At 35.4% G+C, this 12,930-nt stretch overlaps 1 protein-coding gene across 5 annotated transcripts in view; it reads right to left on the reverse strand.

The window, feature by feature from the left end:
- Nucleotides 1-12,930, reverse strand: part of CTNNA3 (catenin alpha 3) — a 1,737,547-nt gene that overhangs the window by 1,597,280 nt on the left and 127,337 nt on the right. For all 5 annotated transcript variants that reach the window (XM_082408616.1, XM_082408615.1, XM_082408617.1 and 2 more), the window contains one exon: nucleotides 11,568-11,760. In XM_082408616.1, coding sequence (XP_082264742.1) covers nucleotides 11,568-11,760 — 193 coding nt within the window. The remainder of the gene's footprint in view (nucleotides 1-11,567; nucleotides 11,761-12,930) is intronic.

A 12,930-nucleotide genomic window follows, 5' to 3' on the forward strand; every position in this document is an offset into this window, starting at 1 on the left:
ATCCAAGTAATGATTGGAAAGATTAGTTTTAAAGTGTAAAAAGGAACACCACTTCCTTTGAAACTGAAGAAAGAGATGAGAAGAAAAAGTCAAGGACAGAAATTCTAAGATACTTATTGCTGACCCTGAGAAATTGCTGACAGCTTAATGCACTCTTTAACACTTGAGTTTGCAACAAAATAATAATGTTCAGACCTGTTTTCCATGAGCATAAACTTTTTCTTTTTTTGGCCGCACAGCATGCAGGATCTTAATTCCCCGACCAGGGATCGAACCCGTGCCCCCTGCAGTGGAAGCACGGAGTCTTAACCACTGGACCGCCAGGGAATTCCCAAGCATAAACTTTAGATTACTTGTCAGCATTACACCTACTCTGTTACCTTTACACACACTTATGAAATAACTACAGCACAGTACCATCCCTCTAGCAAAGTGCCACACTAGCAAAGCTATGGCTAATATATGAATCATGCCTTTGATTTCAGACTCTACTAGCTGAGGTTTCAGACCAAATTTTAGTTTCTAGGACTCATCACTTACAAATTAATGTTAACATGCGTTTAATCTTTGCTCCTGTCTTTGAATTATACATCAAAGTAAACGGTATATGGGTTACAGAATTTCTCTTACTTTCAAAATTGACATGACTGGTATTTCTCAAAATATCAGCCTGTCTGTATGTCATAGGTCCAGCATATCAAGTGATTGAAATTGAGATGGCTGCACACACACATTAAGTACTTCCCAACTGCCTACACAGCACTTCAAGATGGGCGACTCTGAAGAGTTTGCTGAGGATATCAAATGCACCATAAGAAAAGCCTGCTGCTGGGATTAACAGATACAAACTACTATACATAAGACAGATAAGCAACAAAGATTTACTGTATAGCACAGAGAATTATATTCAATATCTTATAATAACCTATAATGGAATATAATCTGAAAATATATATATAACTGAATCACTTTTGCTGTATACCTGAAACCAACACAATATTGTAAATCAACTATACTTCAATTAAAAAAAAAGAAAAGCCTGCTGCAGATTTTTCAAGTGAATGCTAAGGGATGCCATGTTGAGTGTTTTCCAGCAATTAGTAGTTTACAAGCAATGTAGCTAATTAGCTCATCAGTCTTCAATGGAAGTGTTTCCATAAACATTCTGCCAGCTACAAGACACCATGCATGCATGTTAAAATGTGTTTGAACAAGAGTTCATCATCCTCTTTCTAATGAAGAATGAACTGCAATTCCTAAAGCACACTGTACTTGGTGGAAAAGATTATAGTATTTGTGACTTTATGCTTATCTAAGAACACTCTTATAATAACAGTTAAATACACACAACATCAACATAGCAATAGATGGAAATAACAAGGCAGCAGCTGTTGCCTTTGAAACCATATATAGGCTGTGAGTAAGTGGTGGTAAACACCAAACATTTTATCTAAGTCCTAACTGCAACGTTGTTGAGCAGAGTGGTTGGAGCTAACCTATTACTTAGGGATGGTTAACTAAAAATGAATTGCTATTTTCTTTTATTAAAAAATGTTCCATAGGGAATTCCCTGGTGGTCCAGTGGTTAGGACTCCGAGCTCTCACTGCCAGGGTTCAATCCCTGGTCAGGGAACTAAGATCCCCCAAGTCATGTGGCACAGCCAATCAATTAATCAATCAATAAAAGGACTAAAATTTAAAAACAAGAGAGAAAGAGAAAGCAAAAACCAACCAAAAAAAAAAAAAAAATGTTCCATAGATCTGAGTTTCAAAAGATAAGATCTTTCAACTCAGGTCACCCGAAATGGACACCAGTAAATTTCTTAAATCTCTACTTTCCCTAGGAAACAACTTATTTCCCTCTACCAAAAAAAAAAAAAAAAAAAAAATGCATTGAATAATCAGGAAGGCAATAGGTAACATTTTAAAGGTTCATTATTGTAAATTCTATAATGGCATTTGTTGTTTGAGTACTCAAGTATCCTGATAGGAAGACTAATTACACTTTCAAGATACCATTTTCCAGGAATAACACTCTCTAGAAGTAACTGTTTTCTCTGACTAATATGGATGATAGTAAGTCTTCATTCCTAATTCCTGCTGGGAAAAAAAATGCAAACCTAGGGTCTTGCAAATCATGAAGGTAAAGAACCATGGAAATGTAGAAAGAGGGATAACTTTTTTAAATACCCTGAATATGTATATTATGCACAAGAGGAATGTGTACATTTTGCTTGTTTACTTCTCACTGGGAAGGGAGATAGTCCCCTAGCTACAAGCCACATCATCTACCCTGCTAGAAATACTCATGAGCCATGCAAAGTGGGGCAAGTTGTCAGCTGCTGCTGGCCTAAGCTTTACAAACATGCCATTAGTTGGGAGGCTCCTACATTAATAGACTAGATAGCATAGCATTTCTTTTAGTATAAAATACCTAGCCCCATATTTGAGAAGAAGAGCTATATTAATTAGAGGGCTCCTGATGGATTAAAAAGCTCCTCATTTATTGGCTCATGGTGGCCTTGGTGGAGGCCCACAATTAAAAATAGATGGGGAAATATTTTAGCAGTGGCAGGATTCCAACAAATTTGCAAGTCCTCTCCCATCTGACATACATAAATACGAAGGCCACAGTACGTGTTTCCAACTGCTGGCTCTGGTAGGCATAAACTGCCAAGACTACTGATGTTAGACTACACGTTCCAGCTCCAGAAAATTTAAACCAAAGTATCAATATATGGGGATTTGATAGGTGCTGTGCTCCACCTGTGTAGGCACCTTGGTTTGTATGGCAGTGTACAAAAGAGTTGAATTGTAACCTTTCTCTGAACACTCTTGAAATCTCAAATTAATTATCCCTTTATACATTAAGGAACCCATACTTTTATATCTAAAAATGTGTAATTTTTACTAAGAATCTAAAAATGTGTAATTATTAAGATAAAGCAGTTAATGTTTACATGAGAAAACTAAATATTATTTTTAAATGTTCTAAGGAAAAAGACTCTGATTTAACTGACAAACCTTTAAGACTTTTGCTAAACCCAGATGATTAGTTATCTTTTTTTCCAAACAGCAAAACTAATAATATCTTTGTTTACTATTTATCTCTAGAATTTATTATGAAAGACGGTTCATGATGTTAACAAAACTTCAAAGTGTAGTTATCCCAGCCTCCACAACAGACCATATATCACTATACTTATCTTTCTACATATTAGAAAAAGTAGCATCTTTAGAATTAGAGCCCTGAGAACAGCACATATTCCTAAATGTTTATGAACAGAAAGTATGTATAATCTCTGTTAAAACAATTCTTTGTTCTTTGCAATTTTGTGTATTAACAGCAAATGCCATATACTGTGTCACACCACTTTTGTAAAATTTGTCTCTAACATAAACCAAATAAAGTACCATAATCTTACCATTATAAAGATCCCAAAGAAACAGACCATGTGTGTTTGCATGTCTCAAATGTTTCCCTCTTTTTGAAATTACTATCCAAAGTTTCATTTTAGAGGTAATACCTCAAGAAGCACCAGTCTTAAAAAAACAACTGCATTTCTACACACCCACAACACCAGAAATATAATAGATTTGAGTCCAGAAGCATACCTATATGTACATGGAACATTGGCATTTGACTAAAGTGACATACCAAAACTGTTCTTCAAAATAGTTGCACCAATTTACATTCCCATAAGCAATGTATAAAAGATACTATTGCTTTGAAGTCTTTGTAACACGTTAGACTTTTAAATTTTTGCCAATTGAATTGCATAAAATGGTATCTCATTTGCATGTCCCTGATCATTAACGAGGTTGAACATCTCTTTGTATTTTTGTTGGTACTTATTCTTCTGTAAAAACCTTTGCATGCCCATTTTTCTTTTGTCTTTCTTATTGATTTATGAGAGTTCTTTATGTGTTCTTGTTATTAATCCCTTGTTGTGTTTATGCCAATATCTTTTCTAAGGGTGTCTTTTCATTTTCTTTAAAAATTTTTTTGATGTAAGAAAGTTCTTAGTTTTGGTATAATAAAATGTCAGTCTTTTCTTTATAGTTTTTTGTTTCATGTTTAATAAATCCTGTTGAACATCCAAAGCCTTAAAAATATTCACCCTTATTTTTCACTGAGTTTTTAACTTTTAGATCCTAAATCCACCTGAAGTTGACTTTTTTGTATACGATTATAAGAAACCAAATGGCAGAGAGACTGAACAAGAGAGAAGCCAAAACAATGGCAGCTGAGAGAATGAGATGTTAAGCAAAGAATTTTTCCCCCCTTCAGGAAGTCAGAGAGATAAAATTGGAGTTCTGAGACTGCCTAAGATGAAATGTCCTGTTAAATATCCTATACTTTCAACTGAGACCTCTGAGATGCTACAGCCAAGAGTAAGGGCTAGCTAGAAATAGAATAATCTTTAAAAATTAATTCTAAAATTTTCATCCACAATGCCCAGCATTTGATCAAAAACTATTCAAGACACCAGGAGACAAAATCAGTTACTTTAAAAACCAAAAGGAAAAATAGACAATAGAAACAAACCTACAGGAGAGCCACATATTGGACATGTCAGATATAGGAATTAACTGTAATGGAGATGTTCAAGAAAAGTAATGGCAAGACAAAATTTCAGCAGGGAACTAGAATTTGGAAAGAAATTAAAGAAAACTATTTCTATTTCTATTTTCACAGATATAAAAACTATTTTTAAAAAACAAATGAAAATTAAAGAAATAAAAATGCATAATAACTAAAGTGAAAAATTCACTGGATGGACTTAAAAATAGACTGGAGAAGTCAGGAAAAAAGTATCGTCAGGAAAAAAGTATCATGAATTTGAAGGTAGATTTAAAATTAAAATGTTTTAAAGTACCATTTACAATATCATTAAAAAAATGAATTACATGTTTTTGAATCAGAAGACTCATTACTATTAAAATGTCAGTTCAGCACAAATTGATCTATAGATCCAGTTTAATCCCAATCAAAATCCCAGCAGGTTTCTTTGTAAAAATTGAGAAGCTGATTCCAAAATTTTATGGAAATGCAAGGGACCTAGAATAGCCAAATCAAAATAATTTTTATTTCAATACTTACTATGATATACAGTAATCAAGACAATGTGTTATTGCTATAAGGATATGTGAATCAATGGAACAGAAGAGAGTTCCAAAGGAAACTCACACAGATATGGTCAACTGATTTTCAGCAAAGGTGCAAAAGTGATTCAATTAAGAAAGAGTAGGGTTGTGAGTGTTTTTTTCAATAAATGGTACTGGAACCATGATACTTCCATATGCATCCATATGATGTTGGATTAATTTTATTCCCATATGAAAATAAGTGAATCATGACCCCTAATTCACACCATTCATAAAAATTTGTTTCCAGATGGATTGTAAAGGTAAAACAATAAAGCCTCTAGATGACAATACAAGAGGATATCTTCTTCACTTCGTAATAGGCAAAATTTTTTACAAAACAGAAAAATCTCTACCCATAAAGGAATAAAATGATTAACTTGAATTTATCAAAATTACTTCTGAATATCAAAAATGCTTAAATTAATGAAAGGGAGAAGATTCTTTAATAGCTACAACTAAAAAAAGACTCATAACAAGAACAAATTAAAACTACAATGGGTTTCCCAAGGCAATAGAAATAAAAGCAAAAATAAACAAATGGAACCTGATCAAACTTATAAGCTTTTGCACAGCAAAGGAAACCATCAACAAAACAAAAAGACAACCTACAGACTGGGAGAAGATATTTGCAAACAGTGCAACCGACAAGGGACTAATTTCCAAAATATACAAACAGCTCACGCAACTCAACAAAAAAACAAACAACCCAATCAAAAAATGGGCAGAAGACCTAAATAGACATTCTCCAAAGAAACATACAGATGGCCAATAGGCACATGAAAAGATGCTCAGCATCGCTAATTATTAAAGAAATGCAAATCAAAACTACAATGAAGTATCACTTCACACAGGTCAGAATGGCCATCATTTAAAAGTCTACAAATAACAAATGCTGGGGTTTCCCTGGTGGCATAGTGGTTAAGAATCCGTCTGCCAATGCAGGAGACAAGGGTTCGAGCCCTGGTCCGGGAAGATGCCACATGCCACGGAGCAACTAAGCCCATGCGCCACAACTACTGAGCCTGCACTCTAGAGCCCATGAGCCACAACTACTGAGCCTGTGTGCTACAACTACTGAAGCCCACGCACCTAGAGCCCATGCTCCACAACAAGAGAAGCCACCGCAATGAGAAGCCTGCACACCACAACGAAGAGTAGCCCCCACTCGCCGCAACTAGAGAAAGCCCGTGTGCAGCAATGAAGACCCAACGCAGCCAAAAATAAAAATAAATAAATAAATTTATTTTTAAAAAATAAATAAATAACAAATGCTGGAGAGGGTGTGGAGAAAAGGGAACCCTCCTACACTGTTGGTGGGAAGGTAAATTGGTGCAGCCACTCTGGAAAACAGTACAGAGATTTCTTAAAAAAACTAAAAATAGAGTTGCCAGGTGATCCAGCAATCTCACTCCTGGGCATACATCCGGAAAAAACTCTAATTCAAAAAGATACATGCACCCCTGGTACTTCTCTGGTGGTCCAGTGGCTAAGACTCAGCTCTCCCAATGTAGGGGGCTTGGGTTCGATCCCTGGTCAGGGAACTAGATCCTGCATGCCACAACTAAAAGATCCCACATGCCTCAATGAAGACCTGGCGCAGCCAAATAAATAAATAAATAAATAAATAAATGTTTTTTAAGAAAAGATACATGCACCCCAATGTTCATAGCAGCACTATTTACAATAGGCAAGACATGAAAACAACCTAACTGTCCATCAACAGGTGAATGAATAAAGAAGAGGTAGTATATATATACAATGGAATACTGCTCAGCCATAAAAAAAGAATGAAATAATGCCATTTGCAGCAATATAGATGGACCTAGAGATTATCATACTAAGTGAAATGTCAGAAAGAGAAAGACAAATACCATATGATATCACTTATATAGGGAATCTAAAACACGATACAAATGAACTTATTTACAAAACAGAAACAGACTCACAGATATAGAAAACAAACTTATGGTTACCAAAGGGGAAAGAGGGTGGGGGAGGGATAAATTAGGAGTTTGGGATTAGCAGATACAAACTACTATATCTAAAATAGATAAACAACAAGGTCCTACTATATAGCACAGGGAACTATATTCAGTATCCTGTAATAAACCATAATGGAAAAGAATATGAAAAGAATATATATGTATAACTGAATCACTTTGCTGTACACCAGAAACTAACACAACACTTCAAATCAACTATACTTCAATTAAAAAATAAAATAAAGAAAAAAAAACTACAATGGGATACCACCACATACAGTTTAATTAAAACACTGACACTTGTTAACACCAACTGAGCAAGAATATAGAACCACTGGAATTCTTATACCTTACTGATGAGAGTGTCAATTGGAAAATCCACTCTGGAAAATTGCTTGGTACCGTCTATTAAAGCTGAGTGTATACCTTATGACCCAGCAATTTCTTTCCTAGGTATAAACCCAATAGCAATGTCTACATTCATGCACCAAAAGTAATGCATACATAATAGCGATGTACATTAAAGCCAAAAACTGGAAACAACTCAAATATCCATCAACAGTAGAGTGGATAAATAATTATGACCTATTCATCAATGAAAACAAATGAACTACTATATGGTAAGACACATTGAGCAAAAGAAGCCAGGCTCAAGAGACTGCATACTGTATGATCCCACTTACACAAAGTTCAAAAAGAGGGAAAAAAAACTAACTTATGTAATAACCAGGATAATGGTACTTGTGAGGTGAGGGAGTAGTAAGTGGCACAGAGGGTGCTTCTAGGGTTCTAGTAATGTTCTATTTCTTGATCTAGGTGGAGGTTACATTAGTGTATTCATAATGAAAATGTATTGAGTTGTTCATGATAATATATGCACTTTTTGTATATATGTCATTCTCAATAAACCACTAAAAAACCATACATATTGTATAAGCAATTGTGTGACTTAGAAGCAATGTCTGCTGTAGGGGAGCAGAGGCTACACAAAGGTAGTAAATATGCTATAGGCAAAATATATAATCTAGACATTATGAACAATTCTTAGCTAATTCCTAGGTCACTGTAATGTGAATATGCTAAAACTATTTAAATAAATACCAGATTTAATACTTAACCATTGTATAAGACCATGAGTGACCATATATAATCACTACGTGGACCACGTTTTCTGGATCTTGACAGTTTCACCTTTCCTTTCACCATTCCCCCCCCCAATACTATCCATACCTATCTTCTACAAGCATATTCTTTAGGTAACCAAAGGCCCATTTTATTTATCACTTTGACTCTCTAAGGCCACTAAAGGCAGTAAAACAGAATAAAAGAGAATCCTATAATAAGGCTATATAAATTACACTATGTTTTTATTAGAAAAAAATCTCTAAATTACTCTCAAAATTCTTCTTCTTGAAAATAAGTCAATATATATATAGATGAAAATATCCTCTACTTCCAATATTTTTCACTTTTTCAAATGCATTAAACTTATCATTTGCTCTTTACTAGTCCTTCACATTATACCACTAGACAAAGCCCTTAAAAAACAAAGAAAAGAAAAAAAAGAATGAAAGCAGGAAAACTTTAAAATATGTTTCTAGTATCATACAGAATTGCTTGGATCAGAACTCATTCTCCTGATACTTCAACTCCACCACTGAGCTAAAATTCCTTCCAAGTCTTAGAGAACAGTGCTCTTACTGTCACCATCTCTGCTATCCATAGGATAAGCATTGGCCATTCCCCAAATTCCAGAACCACTTGCCATTTCACTGCTTTCTTCCTACACTCTAGTGGCAGTAGTTCAATTTGGCAGTTTGTCAAAAAGATTCAGAGTATAAAGCACTTGGTGATCTTTAACCAAATGTATTTGTTGTGTATACAGCATATGCCATATATATGTATTTCACACATTATAACAGAACATAGTGAAGGACACACTGCATAATCCTAGAATCCAAAGACTTCTCTTTGAGAACTTTTCCTTAAAATAATTTACTTTTATTGAGCTAAAAGTGTTGATTACTTTTTTTAAAAAAAGCAAATACCATTTCTTGACAATTATTACAATTATTGTTCCCTTCTAAGAAAGACCAATGGCTTACAAATTTATTGCCATGTGACTTGTGGAAACTATGTTGTCAAATAGATCACATTTTCCGAGAGAAACAGTACCAAATAGGGTTCATATTCCTTTCATATTCCTTCCAAAGACTTAGAAAAGGAACCATGAGAGATAATTTTTCATAAAAGCAAAGATAAATCTATTATAAATTTTTATAATATAAAATGATAAAATGATGCTTAGATTCTTTTTTTATTTAATAAACATTTACCAGGTGTCTGCTATATGTCAGGCATCGCTAATCAAATAGACTTGGTGCTTGCCACCTTGAAGAAATTGAGTCTAGGGACTTCCCTGGCCATCCAGTGGTTAAGACTGCGCTTCCACTGCAGGGGGCATGGGTTCAATCCCTATTCGGGGAACAAAGATCCCACATGCCACGTGGTGTGGTCAAAAAAAATGCAAGAAATTGAGTCTAGATTTATTGAACAAATAATCAATGTCTGGTGTATGGGGTGGCAAGTGCTATGAAAGAGAGATGCCTAGTCTGTCAGGACATAGAAGAAGGGCATCTATATCAGCATCAAGGTGTCAGTAAACACTTCCTGTGAAAGATGACCTGGGCTGAGTTTTGCTACATAAGAATTGGCTGAGTGAAAAGGGCAATCCAGGTGAAGGGAATTGCTGGTAACAGGCACAGAAGCATAAAGCAACACGTACCATTCAAGATGCTATGAGTCCTTACTTGGAAGGAAGTTTGAGAGGGGAACAGAATCAGGAAATGAGAAGGGAGAGAATAGTAGAAGCCAAATCATGGAATGTTGTGGTAGCTAGGTTTAAAAGTTTGAACTTTACCCAGAAAGACAGTCCCCTAATCCTTCAAAGGTTACTAAAATGATTTTAACCAGGGAAGTAAAATGAGTATATTTTCATTTTTGAAAAACATGTTTGGCTTTGGTATAGGACAAGGCTAAGGCAGAATTCAGAAGGCAACATTAGGAATGGAGACGAGAGAACAGATCTGAGAAACAAAAGGAGATAGAATTTGTTGAACTTGGCGGCTAATTGGAAGAGAGGGTAGAATAAAAATGAAGAGTCTAACTGACTTGGTAACTAAGTGGATGATGGTACCAGAGCAGAGAAGATAGGAGAAAGAGTAGGTCTGAGGTGGTAGGGAGCAAGGAGAAATGATGAATTTATTTCAAATTATCTTAGGCATTATGTTTTCTATATATTGTCCAAAGAATCCCTTTCATATATAAATCATATATAACTAAAGCAAAAAACTCCCCTGTATTTGACTTAAACTTTATTGTGGCTAGTATATTCATTTTAATTATTTAATTAGCAAAAATTTCCTGATTTTCTTAAAGTTATGTTTGGGATGGGGAGAGGAAAATATTTGAACACCCCTAGTCTCTTTTACAAAGCTGAACAGGAAAATTTGCTTCCTTATCCTCTCAAAATAGTTCCTAGCAGCAAGCTGATGTATAAAATAATTCCATTAACTAAAGAATATTGTGCAGTTCTTTATAAAATAGCCTGCAAATGAGACATTCATTATAATAAAACTGTTCAAGATATCAAAAGGTGAAATATACACTTTTATTATGTAATATTTTTGTGTGTGTGGTTTTTTTTTTTTTTTTGGAGTGTAGTTGATTTACAATGTTGTGTTAGTTTCAGGTGAACAGCAAAGTGATTCAGTTATACATATGCATATATTCATTCTTTTTTAGATTCCTTTCTTATATAGGTTATCACAGAATATTGAGTAAAGTTCCCTATGCTATATAGCAGGTCTTTGTTGGTTATCTATCTTATACATAGTAGTGTGTGTATGTTCATCCCAAGCTCCTGATTTATCCCTCCCCACTGCGTTTCCCCTCATTATTTAATGCTAACATAGCAGCAACATGAGTTATACATAGTTTATGCAAAACAATTTTTATGTTTAGGAAATCTAAACCTCCAGAATAATGAAAAATAAAAAATGTACCTCTGAGGTGGCCAGGTCTGAAACTTCCATCTCTAACTGTTTACAAGGAACTTCATAATTTGTTTATGTATGGGAAAATATGTCTTCAGCTTCATTAGTCACTTCTCATTTTATGACAAAAATTGTACATTTCTCTTTGTTTATTATGGATAAACTATGGCATGAGGAGAACTGAACAACTAAAGGAAGGACCAGGAGGGGGGTCTGAGTCTTGGAGCTGCCTAATGAGCCACCCTGCCTCCAACAGCTAGCTCCTCAGAGCTCTACAAAAGACTAACTAAACTCAAGTCAACTAAAACACAACACTCAAATCTAATTCGGTAACTAACATCAGGAGCAGTTTGCTCCTGAGCAGGACCAGAGTACTCACTTTCTTTGCGAACTTCCTCAAGGGCCCCAATAAGCTCTTCCTTTAAAACTGTGGCTTCTTGAGCAATCTTCTCTCCCTTGTCTAATAAATTCCAAGTTGCTTCCTCCACAGAAGCTAGAAGGACTCTGGCTCTTTTTGAACGTCCTTTTTTCCTGTTGGAAGGATTCTGGGGACAATTTACAAGTGTAGTAACCTAAAATTGGAAAAATACAAGTCACTCATTAGACAAATTGTGAGAGGAACACAGCCCTGGGATATCATAGCCCAGAACAAAAGGAAGTATTTCTTAATAACATGATTCACTCGCAACACTACTGGTACATTCCCAAAAGTCAGGTCAAGGCACCAAGAGCAGTATTACCAGCTACCACAGAGTTCCTAACTAAAGACAGGAAGGAAGGGAGGGATGGGGGGAGTGAGGAGGGGAGGAAGGAAGGAGGGATAGAGATTGAATCTCATCAAGTTTTACTATTGGACCAATGCAAAATACACAATACTCAATATACACATATATATTATTTGATATACATATAGCAAATGATTATTTATATCACTTTGTAGCCAGCAATCTATATTAAGAGGGAGGCAAAAATAATTATAATTAAGTCAATAAGTATTAATATATGTAGGTTAAGAATAGAGATTACAAATGTTGGGGCAGGGGGTGCAGAACCACTCTGAAACATGTAGAACAGTGGTTACTTCAGAAAGACAAAACCCAAATCCTTACTATGATCTACATTCTGGCCCTCTATAAACTCTTTTACCTGTCTCCCACACTCCCCCCAACTCAGTTGGCCTCTCAAGCAATCAGGTCCTCCTCTAAGTGCCCTATCAAGAGGCCTTCCCTGACCACCCCAATCCCCACCCTCTCCCACTCTGTCCCCTCACTACACGTTATAATTCTTCAGAACATTTATAGAGCCTGATATTTTTTATTTGTTCATATATGTTTATTGCATCCTTCTAATACTAAAATGTAAACTCCATGAAAACAGGAAATATGGTTTGTTCTCCCTCACTCAGAACAATCACAAAGTAGTTGTTCAATAAATATTTCTTATATTAATGGCTTAATGAATGGGGTAGTTGAACAGAGGGACGTTTTAATGTCTATATTTTGAATTGCCTGAATATGTTAATAATGAGCATGTATTACTTTTGTAAATTTGTTTAAAATAAGAATAAACTCATGCGACTTCCCTGGTGGTACAGTCATTAAGAATCTGCCTGCCAATGCAGGGGACATGGGTTCAAGCCCTGGTCTGGGAAGATCCCACGTCCCACGGAGCACCTAAGCCTGTGCACCACAACTACTGAGCCTGCGCTCTAGAGTCCACGGGCCAAAACTACTGACTCTGCG

Source organism: Balaenoptera borealis (assembly GCF_965194805.1).
Source record: "Balaenoptera borealis genome assembly, chromosome: 10".
Taxonomy (NCBI): Eukaryota; Metazoa; Chordata; class Mammalia; order Artiodactyla; family Balaenopteridae; genus Balaenoptera; species Balaenoptera borealis.